Source organism: Pelecanus crispus, chromosome 6 (assembly GCF_030463565.1).
Source record: "Pelecanus crispus isolate bPelCri1 chromosome 6, bPelCri1.pri, whole genome shotgun sequence".
Taxonomy (NCBI): Eukaryota; Metazoa; Chordata; class Aves; order Pelecaniformes; family Pelecanidae; genus Pelecanus; species Pelecanus crispus.
In genome coordinates, this window is record NC_134648.1 from 48,132,355 (window position 1) to 48,153,575 (window position 21,221).

Sequence of the window (21,221 nt, forward strand, 5' to 3'; positions counted from 1 at the left end):
CCTTTGTCCCCCTGATGGCTCATGTAACCCTTCTCTGAACTCCCTTTGGGCTGTGCTGAGTGTTAAGATCTGAACTCTTCCTGGATTTGGTCTCTTTCCTCTTGCTGCACTGAAGATACTTTGTGGCTGCCTGAATACTAGCAAACAGCCGCATCTGGGCTGTTGATGTGAACGTACCTCCTGAAGTCCTGCCCTCTAGGCATCTGCCTGCTCTGAGACTTGTTTTGCATCCCCTGGCAAATCACTCATCTTGGATCTGAATTTTTGCCAGCTGAATCACTCATTTGGCTGCACCCTCCAAGGCTGCCTGGGACATTTAGCCAAAGGCTGTAAGGCTGATCAATGGTATAATAAAGGGTGTATCCTAATATCTCAGTTAATTTGCGGAGGCAGAATAGGCAGGAGGAGTATGAAGATGGCTGTGAGCCAGGATTTTGGTGGGTTCTTTTCCTGGCTTTGCCATGGATTTGCTTTGGGGCCTTGGAGAAGTCCCTTCTCTGGTTTGCTTTAGTCCCTGTCTGAAAGGAGGGCTAGAGCTTTATGCAGAAAAGCTGTGGGGATTTCCTAAATGCAGATCCGCAGGGGGATTTAGATGCCTTATCCTCATAGCAAAATCCACAGCCTGTATTAGGTGCCTGTGTAGTACGTAGACAATCTCAGGATGGGCCTGTGGATCTATTAAGGTGGTAAAGAGTGGCTGGGAACTGCAGTGTGTCTGAAACCCTGTCCTGTGGAGTTCTGGCCCCATTCTGAGAGCTCTGGGAGCACATGTCCCTGCACCAGCAGTGAGTGATCCAGATCCCTGTAGCCTTCAGCAGTGGAGGAGGGCTTTTCCTTGCCTTCGGGGACCTCCAGGGATGGAGGTGTTCATTTTGATGTTGAAGCTGCACGCTTTATACTTAAAGATTAAACCCACCATCTCCTTTCCAAGCTGGAAGATATGATTTTATTGTCCTCTTCCTCCTCCTGAAAGATGTATCAAGTAATGTTTCCCACCTCCCTGGAGACTATTATGTGTAATGACAAAGCTATGAGCTGTTCTGGGTCTGAGAAGGCTCTCAGTCCTGAAGCCACTCTGCTTTGCAAATGGAACTGAAAGAATTTTTGGGCCACAGGGAAGGACTTTCTAACTGAAGGCAACATTTGAGTGGGAAGATGTCTGTTCCAGTCCTAATGAGTCCAGCTGGGACCTTGTTCTCTACTTGTGCGGTAGTAGTCATGCCGTAGGTAATCTCAAGGTCCTTCATAGACTAAAGTGGGGAAAGCACCTGATTTCTCACTCTTAGCTAGGTGGATGCTGACCTCTGTGGCTCTATATCACTCAGAGTTTGAGTGATGACATGCTTTAAGGCAACAACTGGAAAGAGGACTTGAGGTTCTGACCTTTCCTGAGGGGGCAACCAAGTCGTCCTGTAGTTCTAGTTCACAGTGCTTTTAAAACAATTTGGTGGAAAAATGGGCTGTTGCTTTTTAGGTTAAGACAACATGTCAGGAACAATTGTTTTTAATGAATGTTTGTTCAAAGAACAACTATCAAAAAAATTCAAGTACCTGAAATGTGAAGCCAATTGTAGACTTACATTGCTAGGTTGCCCAGTTCAGAGGGGTTGTTTGAGTGACTGCATTTGTATCCTGAAATATAGTGCAGAATGATGCAGAGATCCCCTGGTGAGAAGCAACCTGCACTCTACCTGGGGAGGTACCGGCTTGGTTACCAGGAGGACCTAAAGTTAGACTGTTTCCAGACTCGAGCTGACTCACATGGATCCTGCTTGCAGGTGTGTCTGCACCTGTGGTGTAGACATGGCCTGGGGCTTGATATGATCAGGGCCTTTAATCAGAGCGGTATTTTCCTGACCCAGTTCTTACCCTCGCACAGTGGTTGGCACTCAGATCTAAACTGTCATTCCATTGTCTGGTCTGGTCTGGATCTGTGCAGCAGCCAACCCCCAAGTGCTCTTCCCCGCATCCCCTGAAACTTAGAAATGTGTGACTGAGGAGCCCAGCGGTGGCTGCACTCAGCTGGGTGCTTACTGGGGGACCTTATTTGTGTAAAAATAATCACAGGGGTTTAGGCACTGTCCAGCCACTCTAGTTCAAAGAGCTCATGACCGAAGAAGTCATGTATAATTGTAAGGCAGTCCCTTATAGCCCTTTTTGTATCCACAACTTGCATTGCAGTTAAGATCTAGAGAGTGTTGGTGTGTGGCTGGGACAAAAATTTCCTATTCCCCAAGACCTGACAGTCTGACTGCATTGTTTTTCTCTACCATCCTGTTCTCCCCTGTGATCTTCAGCTTATAGAAGAGCCCTCACCAAGGGCTAGCTGCATTTTGTATACAGCACGTTGCCAGGGTTTTGCTGCCTTAAAGATGCAATTGGGAGTGGGGTGGACTGGCAGTAGGTAGCTCTTGAAGCAACTGGCATATCTGAGAACCTGGGAGAGTTCTCTGAGGCACAATTTCCTGTAGCTGTTGCACATTGTGGATGCCCTCTCATTTGTGTGTTTGTCCTGGGCTGAGCTGAATTTGTCCCTCCATGTCCCAGAGTTTCTGTCATGTTTGGATTCTTGCATTATGCTAATAAACACCCTCCACCAAAGGGAACCAGCATCCAGGGAAGCACTGGCTTTTTTACCTGCGTCCATTTTACATGGATTGCTTTTTTTTTTCCAGTGGTCTTCTGGTTGCTTATAGAAATGCTGGACTCCCAGCCTGTTCCTGAGGACCGCTCATCTGGAAGTTGGCCAGATTCTCCAGGAGGAATCTAAAAAATGCAGCTGAACTTTTGTTCCCTAATTAGGCCAACTTCCCCAGTGTGAGCCCCAGCACTGCATGGCCTGGAGCTCCCCAAGGCCTTGTGCTGCCTCTTTTCTGTGCACCCCGAGTGGCTGGCCAGCAAGGCAGTTATTTTCAGCTTTCTGAGGTTATCTACTAGCCTTTTGATGACATCTACTGAAATAGCATTTCTAGTCAGCCATGTTTCCCAGCCTTTAGTAGTATCCTCCCTGCTTGGCTACCTTGATGTGGATTAGGGACAATCCCATTGCAAATAATTTTATTAAAAGCTTTTCCTTTTCCACACATTTATTTCATGTTTTGAGTGCTCCTGGACCCACCTGAAGGGCAGCAAAAGAACTGTAGGAGTGGTGGAGATGGATGGGAACATGTCTGACAGCATGTAGCACAAGGTTGCAGCAAATAGAGAGATGTTCATGCCTAGGAGGGCTGGAGGGGCACTGTCCTGTAACTGTGGGCTGTGAGAGGATTCTACCTGGTAACCCCTTGCTCAGAGAATCAGATTGTTGTGTGCTGCTTCACTGTTTTCATGCAGGGGAGAGCAGTAACTGTTAAGACACGTTAAGATGCCAAATGCTGTAATACTGCTTTCCTGGCAGGTGAACGTGTAAGCTGACTAGGTAGCCGACCATTGTTTTAGGGAAGAAATTCTTGATAGCTGTTTAACAATAGGAGCTGCCCCTTTACCTGCTGTGATAGATGGCAGAGAATATTTAAAGCCCCCCAAGAACTTTTTCTGTCTCAATAGTACTTTCCCTAGTAAAGGAAGGTCAGTGACCACAAAGAAGGACAGTTTGTGGATGAAATGGAAATCCAGTATTTTCTACTAGGCATTTTAGACATGCAGAAGTCCTTGGAGGGGATTCATTAAAATCAGATGCACTACCTGAACCATCTGTGAACATGATAAAGAGGGCTAGCAGAGATGGGCTGTTCTTTGCAAGAAGCCAAGGCTTTCATAGATCTGGGAATTGAGCCCTTTTTGATATCATATATGCTCTGAGATCAGTGTTGATTGTAAGTGTTATGTGGCTGCTTGGAAGCAGTGGGGCTATTTGACTTACAGCTCCTTAATTGGCAGCAGTCAAAACTAATTCATCAGGCCTGTTTGTGGAGATTTGCTTTTCCTCAGTGAGGGGAGCCTCAGGCAATTTGCTGGAGAAGAGGAGGCTCGAGACTGGCCATACTTCTTCCTTTCTGCTCCGTGGTCAATATTGGAAAAAAACAAGGCACCTACATACTGTATAAAATCTCACAGTGTTTGTATATTGGGCAGAACATAGATCCCCCACATTTTACGAGATGTATTACATGACAGAAAAATTGTGTGTCCTCTGTTGCACAATGTCAATGTCATTTGAGTCCCTGCTTCCCTGCACAGAGTGGTCGCTGTTCCAAAGGAGTTGTCATGTTGATGAAGGTAAATTAATCCATATTTCCAGACCTGCCTGAGAATCTGAGGGACCCAACATGTCCGTGATCTGCCTGTGTCGTGGTAGGTCCTAAAAGAAACTTTGCTCAGGATCCAGAGACACACAGGGTAGTTGCTTCCATGAGGGAAGCAACATCCAACTAGCACCTTCAAAACTGCAGACGTGATCTGACAAGTGGCCTGGAAATTTCTGCCTTAATGGGGAAGCCAAATGAGAATTCTGCATCTGCCTGATAAGAAGGGGCCTGACTACAGATAAAGAAGAGGGTAGAGTTTCTACTTTAATGCAGGAGAGAGGGAATTCAGGCCAGTCATTTTTCAAAGGGAGCAATAAAATACCGATTTTGGTGGTAGTATGAAAGTGTTGGTAAGTAAGGTGGCCTGAGAAATACTGGAAAAGTGCCATCACAAAAATGGTGAACTGAATTTCTGAGAAAAAAATAAAGAGCCCAGACCATGGCAATGTTCCTTGAAAAAGTGGATGACCTACTGAAACTAAGGTAGAGGAAATCTTTTAGAGATAAATAACTGACAAAACTTAAGTGGAAAAGCAAACCGCAGTAAGCAAGTGGTTAGTTAATGCCGTGAAAGAGACTGAGCAGCAAGAGCTGAGAGAGAACACTGTTGTCAGGAGCTGGTGGAATCTCTGTGTTTTGGACACCAACCTGTTTGGGTGTATAGCTTAGTTTTGCATTTGAGAACCTACATAAAAATCTTGCCCAAGTATAACACATAGGTACCAATAAGTTCTGATCATTTAAATCCCCCAGTCTTTTTCACCAAAAAGGTGTGTTCAGGAGCACATTTGCTCCATTACGGATGAACGATGTCCTCTGTTTCTGCTCTGCTCCCTCTGGGGTTGACATTCTTCCCGCTTTCTGCCTCAAGCTCTTGCTTGCAGCTGCAATGTCCCTGCCTGTCACTGTATTATGGCAATGCACAACATTGCATTCTCAATTGTAAATTATGCTGAGGTTTTGGAAATGTGAAAGTATATGAAGGTAAGTTTGTTTACTTGACAAAAGTGCATATGGCATGTGACCTTATTTCAGCACTTTCCAGGCAACTAACAAAGAAAAGCTATTTATCCTCAACTGACAGTTAACATTACCTTTCCTGTTGCTAGTGCTCCGGTGGGCAGTTCAAAAACAATTACCTGATTTATTGCAAGAGGAATAAAAGACCTGTAGGTATATGTGAGGTGTTTGTCAGGGTCTGACAGACATTCAGAGTTGCCTGATGTGTATGATCGATGGGAAGATGTTGTAACATTGGCAAGACATTGGAATCGAACCCCTAGATGATGTGGGTGTCATGCCCTGTGCAAAGACTGGGGCAGTCATTCTCATCACCCTCTAATCTGGAGTGCCTAACTTGAGGTATCTTGGATGTGAAGGCTAGTTTTGATGATGAGGAAATTAAATTGCAGGTGCATTGGAATGCCTTGAAGATGTTGCATTTTCCCTCAGCCTTATGGCCCAGGTTCTTTGGTGACATTGTGTAACTGTGCATCTTCGCGAGGAGTTGTGAGGCTGTGTGTTGGGAACATGGCCTGCTGGCTATCTGGGAGATGGTGTGAGGGCAGGAGGGAGGGTTGTTTGCATGGGAAGGATCCATGTGGGAGGGAGTGTGTTTTTTGAGGTAGGGGTGTGTGTAATGGGAATAGGGATGTTTATGTGGGCATGCACGCCCATATGTGGTGTGTTTTTCCCTTTTTTCATGGGTGCTGGGTGTGTCCAGATCAACTGAATTCAAAATGCTCCTTTTTTGGCACTGTAGCCTCTTCTCTGGTTTGGCATCTTAAGAATCTGGGGGAATCATTTAAATATCAGAAAACTCCATTCACTTGGGCCCCTAAAGGCTTCACATTCTGTGACATGGTCATTCCAGTCGACTGAGCTCTGTCCCCTGCGGATGAGCCCATATAAGGAGGCTGTTTCCTGCGTTTCACGCTCCCTGCCTGTCCCTCTGCCCTCCTGTGCTCCCTTTGCCGAAGAAAGCTGGTATTTTGGGACTGCAGCTCCTGCCTCATTCCTGCTCCCTGTTTATTTTTGGAGGATGACTATTTTTGCTCCTATCAGGGAGCTATGCAGGGTCGTGCCCCCTCCCTGCAGCAGGCAGTGGCTGCCCCTGGCAGGCTCTCTTCATTTCCCACACTCACAAACAATGCTTCTGCTTCAAGAAATAAACATGGGAGACCCCTACCATCAGGGGTTAGCTCAGCCCCTTCCCCGTCTGTGGCAAGAGGTAATTTGGCTTTGGCTCAGGGTTGACCCCAACACACATGTGAGGTCCCCTCTGTCAAGTCAAAAATCCTCAGGAGTCACCCAGCCCATTCCCTTTCTTAATAAAAGCTGTGGGAGCCCTCTGTTGCCCCCCTCATCGCTCCAGCCTAGACTCCTTTGCAGTTACCATTTTTCCCTGGTTTTGGACATCTTTTACCCAACCATCCTTTCTCATCATGTTCCCTTCACAGGTCCTTGTAACCCATCTTCCCTCACTGGGCACCATCAATTGCGAGCTATATAAACTGACATTCGTGCATTGGGTTCATTTTGTCCCTCTGCTTTCACCACTGCCTGTCATGCAAAACACTGAAGCCACTGCTGTACGAGGTGCTTCAGGCAGGAGGAACTGAGCCCAAAACTGCAAAAGGCAGCAGGCAGCTCCCACACGGTGGGAAGTTGTGGCCCTGCTCTTTGAAAATTCCCATCATAAGCCCCAAGCTGAATTCCTGTTTACTCTTGCCATGCGGCAGAGTGCCACACAAGACAATGCAAGAAAATAGCAGGGAGTGTCTTTAAGCTCCAGATGAACTTCCCTTTTAGCATTTCAGTGGTGGGATTCATCTCAGCTAACTTTCAGAGGTGTTTGGTATGGCTGCTTGTATCTGAACTTGCATCTAACCTATTCTAGGCAGTGGACAAAAGCAAGCACTTCTTAGGAGCAATTCCTCATCTAAAACCAGATGTCTGAAATGAGCTGACTTGCACCCCAGGAAACATGTAACATGTGGAACCTCCCACTGAAATGTGGGCAGCAGTAAGGAAGAAGTTCCCAGTGAACCATGTTTTGCCAGGAGAGCACATCCTCTGCGGATCAGCCTGCTGCTGTGTGTCCCGGACAAGTCAAAGGCACACAGACCTGAAACGTGTCAAGATACTGATTAGAGTGAGACACCTTTTGCTTACAGAGACACTTAAAAACCTGTCCTGCAATATTTGTCTTCTTTTTAGTTTATGAATAAACAGCATTTTGAATACTATCTCTCCTTCTATTATTTGATAAAGAGTTACATCAGTATCTGTGGATCTGGTGTCTCAATTGGCTTGAATTTGCCTTGACTGGAGCTGGCTGTAACGTGTCTGTTCTCTTTATTGAAGGGTCCACCACCTAAACCCCCACGCCGGCAAGGAGGCTGGGCAGATGATCCTGTACTGGCGCCTACCAAGTGAGTCCTCACCTCTTCCCTTATTAAGAGGGGCTTTAGGCATGGATTAAATGAACATCACTAGTTGGGCTTCGCTGTCACAGGCACTGGAACAGTTTTTCTGGATCTTGTAGATGGCCTGTGTCTCCAATATCATTGTAACTCCTTCAGACCATTTGAAATGTTGCTCTTGCTTGATTCCACTGGCTAATGCTCTTCATAAATTGGCCTGGTGGGGCTCAGTACTGTGTACATGTCACTGTCTGCCAGAGGCAGTGTATTCCTTACCTGGTACAGTAACTGGAAGGAGTCAGGAACATAATAAGCATGTTAAATGCAGGAGCTGGGAGGGGGGGATTTGACTGGTTGCATTCTTTCCAAGAGAGTGACACATGACAGTGCCCCACTGACAAGAATGCAATGAACAGTTCAGGATTTAGTGATCAACCTTGACAGTAAAGGTGAAATTTGTCAATGTTTATGTGTGTATGGGGTTATGGTATAATGGAGATGGATGGAGATGGTCAGCAAGAAAAGATGGGAGGAAAAAAGTATACAAATTGTAGAGTGTAGGTTGAAAAGCCTGATGCTTATGAAGGACAGCTAAGGGAAAGGAAATATCTGGACATAGTAATAGAACGGGTATGAAAACTAAAGACAGTTCAGACTGGGAAGAGATGACTTGGTTTCAAGCTGTTATTTTTCAAGCTGTAAAGTTATGTTGGTGTTATATTTCCTATTCACAGAGCTGAAGGGCTCAGTCATGGAGTGGTGTGAGATTGCTTGTATACATTAAGGCCTATAATAACAGTGTATATGTCTGGACACATATTTTGGAGGCACTCTGATTTATGGAAAAGTTATGTATTTTCTTTCCTGTAATGCTGAGAATGGGAGAGGACATTCAGAAACCTGTTATACAGTCAGTATGTCTTGGAAGATGAGAAAGGCGGTCTATATTCAGGGGTAGCCTTTCTGGAAAACAGCACTTTTCTGGGAAAATTATCACTCTCTTTGAAGAATAAATCAGCTGAAAATCTGGAGACTGGAGTAAAGCAAAGGAATGAAGATCTTAGCCTGAACTCCTGTTTCTCTCCAGTTTAACTCTGATAATGATACTATTTTTCATATGCTGGCTGCAGCTAGAAGTTGCCATTGCAAAGATGCATCCACCTCAGGGTTATAAAAAAAATGCCACCAATGATCCTGGATCTTTGTAGGACCAAGCAGAAGCTTTATGGAAATGTGATAGCAGAGACCAGGGTGAAGTGCATTGTTTAGGAAACATAAATTATTGTTGTCTAGGTGAAGGGCTGGATTGGAGGTAATACAGTTATTCAGGGCTGTGCCTAATGTGCCCTGAAGGACAGTGTACAGGTTCCTAATGTAACAGCACTGTGCCATGTGCTACTTTAGGATGTTTTCCATTGTTTGACATTAGCCTCATCTGATAGATTTGGAGCAGTAGCTATCAGTGGTGCTTCTCCAGCATTCCAATTGCATGGTTTACAGACATAGCAGGTGTCTGGAGTAAATGTTCCTATGAGGTTGGACGCAATTCAGCTGAAGAAGCAGAACAGGAGATGGAGGGCTGCAGACCTTTCTACCTGTGAGACCCTGCACAGTGGGACATGAGATGAAGATGTGCCCCTTGCTCAGTCATGCATACGGTATCATGTCATATCTGACAGCCTTCTTTTCATTTGTATTAAGAGCTTTTATTGAATAAATTTTATGAAGGGGAGGTTTGTTCTGACTTTCTTTAGTCATGTGAGGTACAAGGATTTTGCACAACTAGTTTCCTTGTCTTTTCTTTCCTTCAGCTGTGTATTCTCCCCAGGCTGATCTCTCTCCTCTCCCTTAAAAAAGCAGAGATGCTGGCCTGTAAGGCTGTCTGTGTGACATATCCCAGAGTAAAGCCTTCATGTGAAAAGTCTGAGTCATCGGCTGATGTCATACCAATGTTGCTGTAGCTTTGTTGTTTCTGTTTTCTCAGGCTCTATCTCCCCACAGCTTTTCAACCAACTTGACTCAGTTTAGAAGCCCATCAAGTTAACTTGCTCCAATTTCACTAGTGTAGATGTAGTTAAGAATAACATGCTTCTATGTATCAGATGTAGGTATAAGCACTTTTATGCCAGTGTAACTAAGCCTACATATGGGAATTGTACTGCTTTAAGTAATTTGGTTTTCAGAACTGACAGTGTTAAAATCTGTGATTTTTTTTTACTTAGGAAGGAAGGATTAGCAGAGTGGCTACAGTCAGATTTTCTGTGTTGTGTAAATACATTGTAGGTCAGACAGGATACTGCAGCCACTTGTGAAATGATCTTGTAGCTGTTTATGTGTTATTCTCTCCCCATTTGAGGTCTAAGCTTTTAGTTCGTTTCTGACAGATTCAGCCAGCTGCAGCTGCAGAGTTGTTGCTTTTCCTGCAGGGATACTTAAACTCTTTTCTGCTGTATTTCTAGTTCAGTCTTACAAATGCGAAATGATCACTTGAAACTGTTCTTTGTGTTTCTCTTTGGCACATGTCAGAGTAGAATTTAATTTGCAACCTGTTTTTCTACCTTTGCTGCTCTCTCTTAGTCCCTTACCTGCGCAGCTTTTGTCATACCTAGGTAAACTTGCAAATATTCTCACCATCTTGCTGATTCTTTCCATCAGACTACTGCTGTCTCATAGTTGTAAGATAGGAAGAGGAGTAGGGCCCTTAAAGTTTTCCAACCTGTAATTAGTTTTGAAATTAACTTGTACAGATGGTGTGCAAGTAAGAGAAAGTATTTTATCATGAGTTCCCATAGCAATTACAAATGTCAGATACTTAAATTCCTGAGAACTATCAAAATGCTGTCTTTTAATGGTAAGTTTTCAAAATTCAAGCATGGAAAGATTACTTTGGACTCAGTGCCTCTGTAGAACAGCTGTCATTGCTAGGAGTCCCATTTTGTAAATGTGGATAACGATGAGGACTGCAGGTAAGTGTCTGAGCAAACCCTCAGGCTTGTCCTCTGCAGTCAGCAAATAAATGGCGCAAAGTAGTGACAGAAGAATCTTTTTTCCTTACTGATGGGGCCCTCTGTACCTGAATCTGCTGTATTTATTTAAATTTGTACTCACACAGAACAATCACTCTCTATGAGAAGAGGCAGTCACACTGCTGCCCCAGCAATGTTCTAGCCCCAGTATTAGAGGGAAGGGGACCAGCCAAGAAACTAGGCAGCCACTTGGGGCCTAGTACCCTGCTGAGATTACATAAATAATAGTAATTACAGCTGGTTTTGCTACAGAAGCAGCTATCTAACCACTGGATGGAGCCCAAGTGCCATTCTGAATGCTGTGCTGATGTCCTTAATGCCATCAGTGTTGACACTTGTGACAAGCAAAGCAGAGGTTTATTGTCAGGTTATCTCATGCATCAGAAGGAAGAAACACAAAATGCCTGCCAATGGGAAAAGGAAAAGGCAACTCAGTTTTGCATTCTGGTGAGGATTTGACAACGGAGAGGTGCTTCCAGGATCCATTTAGTTCTAGCTTCTGCTGATCTCATCTGTTTGACTTTCCATACAGAATTTCTTCCATTTTTCTCCCTATTAGTATCTTTATTTGTTTGCTTCGTGGGACACTTCCAGTTTAGTTGGGTCCTTGATCCCTTTGGTCTTGCAATCAGCCCCTTAAAATTCAGACAGTTCCACAGGCAGCAGCTGGGGTTGTTGAATAAACACAGGTCGTTTAGGTGGCCCTGCAAGCAAATGCAAGTGCTGCTTTCAGTAGGAAGTCCCTTCCAGTGTCTGCACGTGTACCTCCTTTCTTCTACAGGGGTTGTGGCAGTTTAGCAACAGGTGCTCCAGCTACAACTGAAACTTCTCCTTTCTGACCGATAGGTCATGCAGAGTTGGAATAATCAAGGCTTGTTTAGGAAGATGATCATGGTTGGAACAGTATTTGGAACAGAAGTGGTGGTTCAGTGTCCAGGAATGCATTTAACAAGAAGGCGAATATTAAGGGCCCATAGGAAGGAAGGGAACGCAGTCGGGGTGACCTTTAGAGCAGGGCAACCCAGCCTCTGTGTAGATGTCATTGAGGGCTCTGGAGGATGGGCAATGGTGAGATTGCACCCTGGAGCTGGAGGCAAGTTATTTAAGAGATTAAGGGGTTTTATGATTCAAGGTCTCTAGAGGTAAGTAAAGTTAGAAACCTCCTGTTTCAAAAATACGGGCTTAAACTATCCTGTGTTGTATCTATACGAAATGACCCCTGAGAGTGCCTGGTTTATAGAACCCCTAGCCATCCCTGTCTTGCAAGTGGGAGTAGTAAAGTGCTCATGAGTTTCTCTATCTGACATGGTAGGGGGAAGCTTGTGCCATTGCTTCTGCCCTCTACTCCCAGTCCAGCAGTGTTGAGGTAAATCTCAGGCTGGGCTTCCCTGTGACACTGCCATGTTAGGAGCAGAGCCAGGCTCCTGGCTGTGGGGAAGAGGGCAGCCTCACTCTGCATCTTGCAGCCATCTATGGATGTCCTCAATGATGTGAAGAGTATAGGCACAAAGGATCAAGGCTGCCAAGTGAGGGGGTACAACTTAGAAGGAGAAGAAAGAAAAGGAAGTCTGATTAAGTTTTGTCTTGAAGTGTCTGTTTTTGGGTTTGTCCCTGCATTGATCTGCAAGGGAATGAGGCAAGTAATGGCCCCTTGGGGACCTTCAGGACTTTCCTCTCAATGTCAGCCGTCATTTTCAATCACCCTCTCCCTCCCAGCCATTAATTTTGGCCCAGGATCATGGGGACTTGTCCATCTATCACTCCTAATTGACACTAAATGATCTGTCAGTTTATTGATGAACGGCAGGAGTGGAATTGTCACAATATATTTTACTTTCTAACAACTCCTCCTGACAATTTTACCTTGTCCATCTCACTCTCCTCACATAAATCTCCATTGGCCTCTCATTTCTTCTCTTGGGCTGATCTGGTGCCAGCCGCCTCCATGCCATCGGCACGCATCAAGGACATCAAGATGGCGGTAAGCTGCAATGTGCAGGCCCAGGGTGGGTTTTTCTCCCCCCCCATCCCCCTCCCCTTTCTTTTTTCTTTTCTTTTTTTTTTTTTTTTTTTTAATAGGCTGGATGTTCCAGGAATGCTAACAGGCTCTTGTCCTCTTGTCCCTCCATGTCATTGTGGGGGTGAGCTCTCCTCGGTGTTTGTGTTTAGACTCAGTAAAGATAACTGGCAGAAAAGGAAAGTCCCTAAAAGACAGAAGAGTTACCTGAGAATCCCTCAGTACCATGGCTGTGATAGGGGATTTTTTTCCTTTTAATACTGCTTAGTGTGACTTGCACGGGTTTCCTGCAAAGAGAAAATGCTAGACTTCTGCCCATTCCTGTGTCTTTGCAGTGCCCACAGGAGCCTGGAAAAAGAGTTGGGCCTTTTCTTTTTCCTTTTTTCTTTTCTTTCTTAACCTTTTTTTCTTTTTTTTTTCTTTTTAAGCTAGATTTCTGTTTATTTTTTCTCTGTTAGTGAAGTTTTCTTTGACTTCTTTTTCCTGAAAGACACTGGGCAATGGAAGAACTAGTAGGATTGTAGCCTATTGCTCCCCTAGAAAATGAAGTCTGCATAACAAAACCAGACCAGGAGTGTGACATTTCGGTAACAGTCCATGTAAGCTGCTGAGGTAGCAGAGTGTGCTCAGGGTGAAGGCTCTTTGATTTTTTTGATTGAGGAAAAAGCATCTTCCTTCCTTAGTTCTCTGCATCTCCAAGGAATTTACCAGCAAATTCAGGGGATACTATCCTTGCTGTCCTAAATATTTCTAGTTTAAAAAAGCAAAACCCTCTTGAAGAACACATGCAACTTGCAACCCTTTTGTTTCTGTCAAAGCCAAGACTAAAAACTTGCCTGGCCTTTGTAGGTCACCTCTAAGTTGGCTGTGAAGTTTAGCTTAGTGCAGTTTACCGTTGGAAAGAAACCTAAGATGACCTGATCTACTTGCTTTGGCCCTATTTCCCCCCCTCCCCCAGTCCCGTTCCCCATATAACCCCTCTACTATTCTCAAATTCTTAATCCAAGTTCTTAAAACATCTTCTTTCAGAAGCTGTTGCTCTCAGATGACAGCACAAGGTGCCATTCAGTAATAAACACCTAGTTCTTTCTAGTGTTTTTCATTTAAATTTTTTCAGTGAGACCAATCACAAGTAAAAAGTTTTTGGCCCGGTACTTCAGAATCACGAGTTTGTTCTCTGTCATGGGATTTGAGAAAAACAAAACAACCTTTTTCTTTGTATTCTAGTTCTGTCTCCTTTAGCTGTCAGTTCTTCCGTGAAATGATGAGGATCAGAAGTGTGCTTTTCCCTTTAAATGGAAACTGAAATGCTGCTGTAGCCTCAAGAGCCATTTGGTGTGAGAGTTGGCCCTGGTGCTTACTGGAGACTGAAGACGTGATGACTTGGATAAGAGCCCCTGTTCTCAAGGACCAAAGATGTGTGGTGGATACCTCTAGAAACTGCAGCGCTGTTTTCCCACACAGCAGGAATTTGTATTGAGTGTTGTTGTTTTTTCTGTTGCTCAGTGGGAGCTCTGAACAGCTTTGCCGGTCAGCTCTCTACCAGTGAGGGAGCGGGGGAACCCTGGGAACATCTGTTTCGGGGGACGATGCAGTGAGTAGGCTGAGGTTCAGTGACCCCTGCGAGCTCTCTCTGTCAGCTTGTTCTTTCGTGCCAGTTCCTAAAATCCTGCTTGCCAGAGCTTTCCTCCTTTGTTGTTTCTGTTAAGCAAGCCCATGTATTAGGACATGAGGAGAAACAACAACGCTTCTGCTAGAGATTGATTAGTGCCTCACAAGCCCATTTCAGCTGGAGCCGGCTAGCCGCTGTGTCTTCAGATCCCCTCCCACAGAGCATGCCTGCTCATCGCTGCGTCCTTCTTCCTCCAGTGCTGTGCTTTAGGGCTGTGTGTTCAACATGTGGTCCCAGCAGCCCAGGGAGCCTGTGAGGGGCAGAAAGCGGATGGTGGGACCATTACAGTTTAAAAAAATTTGTGTCTGCCCAAAACCCCATTGTGGAGATGTAGATATCCATGTGCCTCAGGGCTTGGAAGTGGAGGACTGTGAGGTGACATCCTATGACAGAAATAGTTCATAGTAGTCCTCGTTCTGCTGAAATCAATGGCAAAACTTGCCTTGATTTTAGGAGATGTGAAAATTGAAGTCCCTGATTTAATCAAGGCAAATCTGGCTTTTCCAGGCTGCCACAGTCCAGGGAGAGGGGGTGGAAACTTAGAACTGATCAGAGTCCCAAGGAAGGTGCAGTGCAATAGCTGAGAAGACACCTCGTGGTAGTGCTTTCCAGCATGGGCTGCAGTTCTAGTTCACATACAGCTTTGATGAGTGTTTTTCTCTCCCTGTGCCTCAGCAAACAAGCAGTGACCAAGACCCACGCTTGGAGAGCCGGGGAAACTAATCAGTTAGCACTTGTGCGTCATTTTGGATGTGTAACTTAGTTGTGCCTTAGGCTATTGAACAAGCTGCAACTCGTAGCTCACCGCCCGCTCACTGTGGTGATGGGCACTAAAAAAATACTTGAGCAAGAGAGTACAATGTCCTTTTTCATCTTTTTGTTTCCCCTCCTCCCTCAGGCCTAGACCTGAATTACAGTCTGTGCCCTAGAGGCAAAAGGCTTCATGTCTCCCTGTGGGCTGAGCCAAGCCTTCGGCATTGCGGTTGGGTATGGTTTTGGATGGAAGCGCAGAGGCAGAACGCTGGCCAGTGAGTAGCTTCCTGGGCACGCAACCCATCTCTGCTCTCCCTTTGATCACCATGCTCTCTCAAAACCAAAACAAAATGTACCTCTGAACATCAGGACGTTCCCTTTTTTTTTTCCATTTCATTCTTTTAGCAAGAGGGCAGCTTGAAGCAGCTTTCTGGTTCCACGTGATTCATAAAGAGACATGGTTGAGACATGCCGGGCAATACACGCAGGCAGATGAAGTTCTCCCCCGCGCTGCCAGGACCCCGTAAAATATCAGAAATACCCTGCGATCCCGGCCGGCGGCCCCACCGCTCCTGCGGTGTGCGCCCAGCCTCCCGGGGACGGCCCGCCACCCCCGCAGGTTGCAGACAGCCCCATCCAAGCCCCAGGGCTCGCCCCCCTCCTGGCTCAGCGGCGGACCGGCCCGGGGAGCCGCAGCCTCCACGGGGCCCGGCAGAGGGCGGCCGCGGCCCGGCAACGCTGCGGCGCCGGCGGGCGGCCCCGGGATGCGCGGCCCGGAGCAGCGCCGGCCCGGCGGCGCTGGGCCCCTCGGCGGCGCTGGGCCCCTCGGCGCCGGGGCGGAGCGGGGAGGGCGCTGCGCCGCGGGTGCGGGGGGCCGGGGGGAGCGCGGCGGCGCCCAGCGGAGAGCTGCCCGCCCGGGCAGGGGGCGACCGGGCCGGGCGAGGGGGCTGCCCGCGCTCCCGGCCTCTCTCTTCCTCGGCTGCCGCCCCCGCCACGCCACGCTAGGCCGGGCATTCCTGCCAGCCGCCTCAGTGTTCGTTTTAACAAGGCACCATGATTGCTTCCCTTTGCCTTAGCCGCCCTCACACCTCCCTGGGCAGGCAGAATAGAGCCTCGGATCTTGCACACTTGCACACTGGCTCGGTGCCGGATGCAAGTGTGTCTAGAGCTCTCATGAGCTGTGGACATTAAAGGATTTCAAGGACATTTCCCCCCATTCATCCCAGTTATGTCCCCTGCTAAAATAGGTTAACGGTGTCTAATTAACCACTGCACATTGTCATGCTGCATAAAGATAGCATCCTGGCTGTTCTCTGAGCCCTGCTACTTTATCTCCATTTAGATCTCCGTGGTAGTCCATTAAATGAGAAAGAAACAGTTTAACGGAGATGATGTCTACATTAGAACTGCCTTTCACCCTTCAGCACAGAAGTTGCAGGCAGCTCCGAGGCAGCTCAGCTGCACTTAGGTGTGTGTGTGGGAAGCCTCGGCTTTGAGGTTTAACCCCCTCTCATTAATGTGGAGGGAGGATTCCTGCTGGCCAGAACTGTGCAAAGGCAACACTCGAGAGCGAGATGAGATGGGTATCCTCTGCCCCAGGGCACAGCTAGGAGAGAAACAGGTATTCTGTACTAGGAGTTATAGAACATGGCATTAACGTGGGGTCTGGCTATTCAACACCCTGACATAGAGAGGGGGTCAGCACCTGGCCAGAGCCAGAGGGAATGTTCTGGGATTTTGGTTACCTTTGGGAGCACAGACAGCCTTGCCATGAAAGGGAGTTTAAACGGAGCTGTCCAGGTGATGGGTCAGTCCATGTCCTTTGGCCCTCCAGATGCAATGGGCTCATCAGAAGAAATGAAAGGAACAGAGTATCGCTGTCTCACAAAAACTGGAGGTGGCTGGTATATAATACAGCAGATTGAATGCATTTCTGAGCACTGCTCCCGGGATTGTATTGTTTTGTTTGCCCTTACTTTGAGTGGGTGTATCTATAGTTCATACACAATTGCTCATTTTGTAAGCATTTGTTGCTAACCCTCCTTGGGCTGTGCCTCCTGCTGGAGCAAACAAACCAGGGCAGTGCATTTGTTGCTGAGAACACAAGAAAAGAGTAGGAAATCTGTCTATGCTGGCTTGAGTTTACAGTCTGGTTTCTTCCATGTCTGCTTTCACTCACCACTAGAAAGCTGTGCCCATGTGGTGAATGAAGAGGATGCTGTGTACCCAGGCCTGATATGCCTGAAGGATGAAATGTTGGTCTCAACATGTTGCAATTGGCATTGATAAGCTGAGCCAGTTCTCACGAAGGGGTACTCTGTGATGCTTAAAGCACTGTGATAGCTTCATGAAGAATGCCTGTGTGGCTTTCCGTAGCACCTGGAGAGCAGAGAGACAAGCAGGTGACTGGTTGTGCAGGAATAGTATCTCTATGTATAGCTTAACCCTCGGCTGAGCTTATGGAATGGACAGGGTTGGAGGTAGAGCACCTTTTGAGGATCTGTTAATGACTTCCCTTACTGCCTTGAAGGTGTTAAAAACCTTAGGACGCAAGGCAAAGCTTGTCTTTTCTCTCAGGGTCACTTTGCTAGGTAGACTTAGGTAATGCCATTGGGCCAAAAAAGCAAAAGATTAGTCAAGAACAAACCAAAAATATTTTGTGATTCCCCCTCGCCCCCAATCTGAAACAAGGAATAAAAAAGTAATTTGGCATCAAACAAAATGAAAGGAAGCCTTATTAAAAAAGAAAGAATAGGCTGGTTGTTATCTTCTTTGCCTCATAGCTCGATCATTAAGGCCACAGAGAGTGTAAAACATGCAATTCCTTTCTGTGCTCCAGAGGTTTCGTACTACATTTCCAGAATAGTTCTCTACCCCTGAGCTTATCAGCTGGTTTGAAATGCCAGTGTCATCAAATAATGCTGTTCCAAATCATATATTAACAAACATACTAGTACAGGTGACTGGAAGCAGATGTCTCACCTAAACAGAACAAGTAATTTCTAGCTCCTGCTCTAGTGCTGTTGGTATTTAAATGCTCTGTATAAACAAACCACAGTAATGTCAGCATGAGAGACTGGCATCACCCACTGCCACCTTCGGACCCTGTGGCACAGGGACTAGGGTGTTCTCCTTGGGGGGGCTGACCGTGGGGCTTTAGCTTGCCCTAGAGAGAGGAGGGAACTGTCTTGTTTGGCAGGAGAGTGTTCTAACACCTGGGCTCTGGGATTAAAGCGGTCAGTACTATTATCCCCTCCTGGTTTATGAATTTGTTCCCCAAATTACTATTTTTTTCCAATATAGCGCAGCTATTTCATAATAAAGTATTTGCTTATTGCCCTGAGTAAGTCCTTTCCTAACATAACAAGGAAAAGTTGAGAAAGCTTTAAGTCTCAGAACATGAGTGAAGTAGTCTCTGCCTCTAGGACTAACATATAACTGCCTTCCCTGTGGGCCACCTGGATATCTGTCATGACAGGGAGCTCAGGAAAAAGAAACAGAAATTGCTTACAGGGATAGCAGGCGTGACCCTCTCCTGGGAAGTATAAACATGTGGAGTGTTTCACTCCTGCCTGGGGACAGGAGATGAGCAAAGATGTAAGGAGTGTGAGTACTGAGGAATAGACTGTTATTTATGGCTGGACAAATATCAAGAGTAATGGAATCATGCTAAGAAGAGGCTAGATTGAACCTTCAGGAAATCATCTCACTGTGCAAGGCTGTGCAAAGGCATCATTTGGGATGTTTCAGCTCAGTGAGGGCAAGGCTCTGAAGACAGGGTGTGGGAAACAGTTCTGTGAAGGCAGGAAGGAGGCATAAAATAGGATAAATCTTGTATCGTCTTTCCATCTCTGCCTTCTCAGGTTCTAAACTCCAGTGAGAGCTGGTGGTGGGCTCTCTGAAGCCATCCCTTTCTTTTTCCATAGTGTCAGGGGGTTCACAAAAAGTGCTTTGCACTGCCACTGGGGAGAAGGATGGAGCTGGACAATCACTCCTCACTGGAAGAGCTCTTTCTTAAATTCCCCAGGTCCATTGCACTTCTGCCTCTTCTGATAAACAGAAGGGGGCAGATATAGCTGAAAGCCCAGATGCAGATGTCACCTACACGGCTGCAGTTCTGATTATAGCAGTGGATATTACTGGGCTCAGATCACTGATTCAGTGTAATATTTAGCTTCTCACAGACTGCAAACCCCACCGAGAGCAGTGGAGGCAAGGAGCTTTCTTCTCCTCATAGCTAGACATCCTCTGTGCCCTGCTCCTTGCTCTTAGAAGAGTAGGTTATTCACAGAAGAGCTAGACAAGGACCATAACCTGCCAGAACAGAGAGCAGATGAGGAGAGGCCTGTCCATCTCATGGAAGTGCTTTGAAAGGAGCAGCACAAGGCAATGAAGCAACTGCTCTTACGTCTTGGTGTGTCCTGGGACAGTGCATGTGGTAGGGGAGAGACCCATGTATTCTTTGTCATGGCACCCTGACTTCAAGGGAGGGGAGAATATTTATTCCCAACGCATAGAGATGAAACTTCACTCTGCAAAATGGCCAAAGCAATCAGTGAGTGATGGAGTATCTGCTAAAAAGAAACCTGGCATTTAATTAACTTTTCAAAGTGCTGGTTCAGCAACCTCCATGTTTTACATTTTGAATATTGAACAAGCGTCCCTAATCGGGACTGAATTACTTCTGGGCTTGCTGGGGTGGAGAGCAAGGGAGCTGCCATTTGCCAGTGCCTCCCCCTGCCGCTGTTATTATTATGAACTCCTGTTAACTCAGCCAGATCAACCCTGATTTACTGCAGCAACAGCATGTCTGACCGGGACTTGGCCAGCTCAGGTGGGGGTCCTAACCTACAAAGGTAACCAGATAATCTTTATGCATGACCAGGGGGAGGAAGGACCTGTTGATCTCTCAGGGGTAGGCAGACAAAGTATGGAATCTTCTTCACTCCTTAATGTGCCGACCTCTCTACTCAGGTAAGGCAAGCTTTACTTGCAGCTGATGGCAGAGGAGATGAAAAAGTATCTGAGAAGCTAAAAAACCAGGAGTATGGCTCTTGCTGTATCTGGGCATGGCTGTCTTTTTGGACCCAAATGTTTCTCCTTCAATCCGATGCACTCAGGGACTTTTCGAGACACTGGTTTAGTGGTCACTCAGAACTCTTTAAAGGTGTGATGTGTTATATCGGACCTGGTGTAAGAACTGTTTTGCACAATAACAGTGATATAGGGAAAGGTGCGGTTTTTTAATTTTCTCTAGCCTTTTCTAAGCATAAGCCTTTCCTTGTCTTGCAGGTCAGGAAAAAAGCATGCAGAAGAAGTAGAAGAGTAAGTTCCCACTGTTGCTGAGACTTCTTCCACAACTTTTACATCTGATCTCATGGAGAAGGGACATGCGACTCTAAGCACCAGTACACCAAGATCTGGAACTTGGGAAGGGTGCAGAGCCTGGCATGAATTCATGTAATGTGTCCTGGGATGGGGCAGGGCTGGTCACTCTATAGTTCCCTGGATATGGAGTAGGTAGTGTCTCTTTCACTCCCATATGACAGAAAGAAGGAAAAGTAAAAAGCATCCACTTTCCTCCCAGACCTACCCCATGCCCTACTCTCTGCAGCCTAGGGGTTTCTCTCAGGTACAAGGCATCTTGCTTAAGCACTCTTAAGCTGAGATTTCTGCTGGGTCCAGCAATGAGGAGCATGGAAGAAGGTCAGTCTGCAGGCTAAGCATACCTGGGAACTCTCCCCTTGACAGGCCATGAGGCTTGTGGGGAGGAAGGGGACACAACAAGATGCTTTTCTGGGCTTGCAATTGAAATACTTTCTTCCTTGTGTTTTGCTGCAGCCATCGTCTCAGACAGCAGAGCCTGGAGGCATCAGATGATGGAGGAGGTAAGGTATCACCTGCTTGACTGCAAGAAGTGCCTTCATGTGTGTTTGGAAGTTCTCCAGTAAAGTGGGTGGAGGCATCTTGTAAGAAATTGCAAGGAAATGAAGCACCCTGGGGGTAAACAAATGCTGCTTACATCTCCCCAGCTGCTGAACGAGGGAGATAGAGCAAAGGAGTTGGATGAAGAAGTGAACC

The 21,221-nt window shown here is 46.4% G+C and overlaps 1 protein-coding gene across 1 annotated transcript in view; it reads left to right on the top strand.

Moving 5' to 3' along the window:
- IFT43 (intraflagellar transport 43) overlaps positions 1-21,221 on the top strand; it is a 45,208-nt gene that overhangs the window by 8,436 nt on the left and 15,551 nt on the right. The window contains exons 4-6 of the mRNA XM_075713046.1: positions 7,614-7,681; positions 20,433-20,465; positions 20,982-21,028. Of these exons, the coding sequence (XP_075569161.1) occupies positions 7,614-7,681; positions 20,433-20,465; positions 20,982-21,028 (148 nt within the window). The remainder of the gene's footprint in view (positions 1-7,613; positions 7,682-20,432; positions 20,466-20,981; positions 21,029-21,221) is intronic.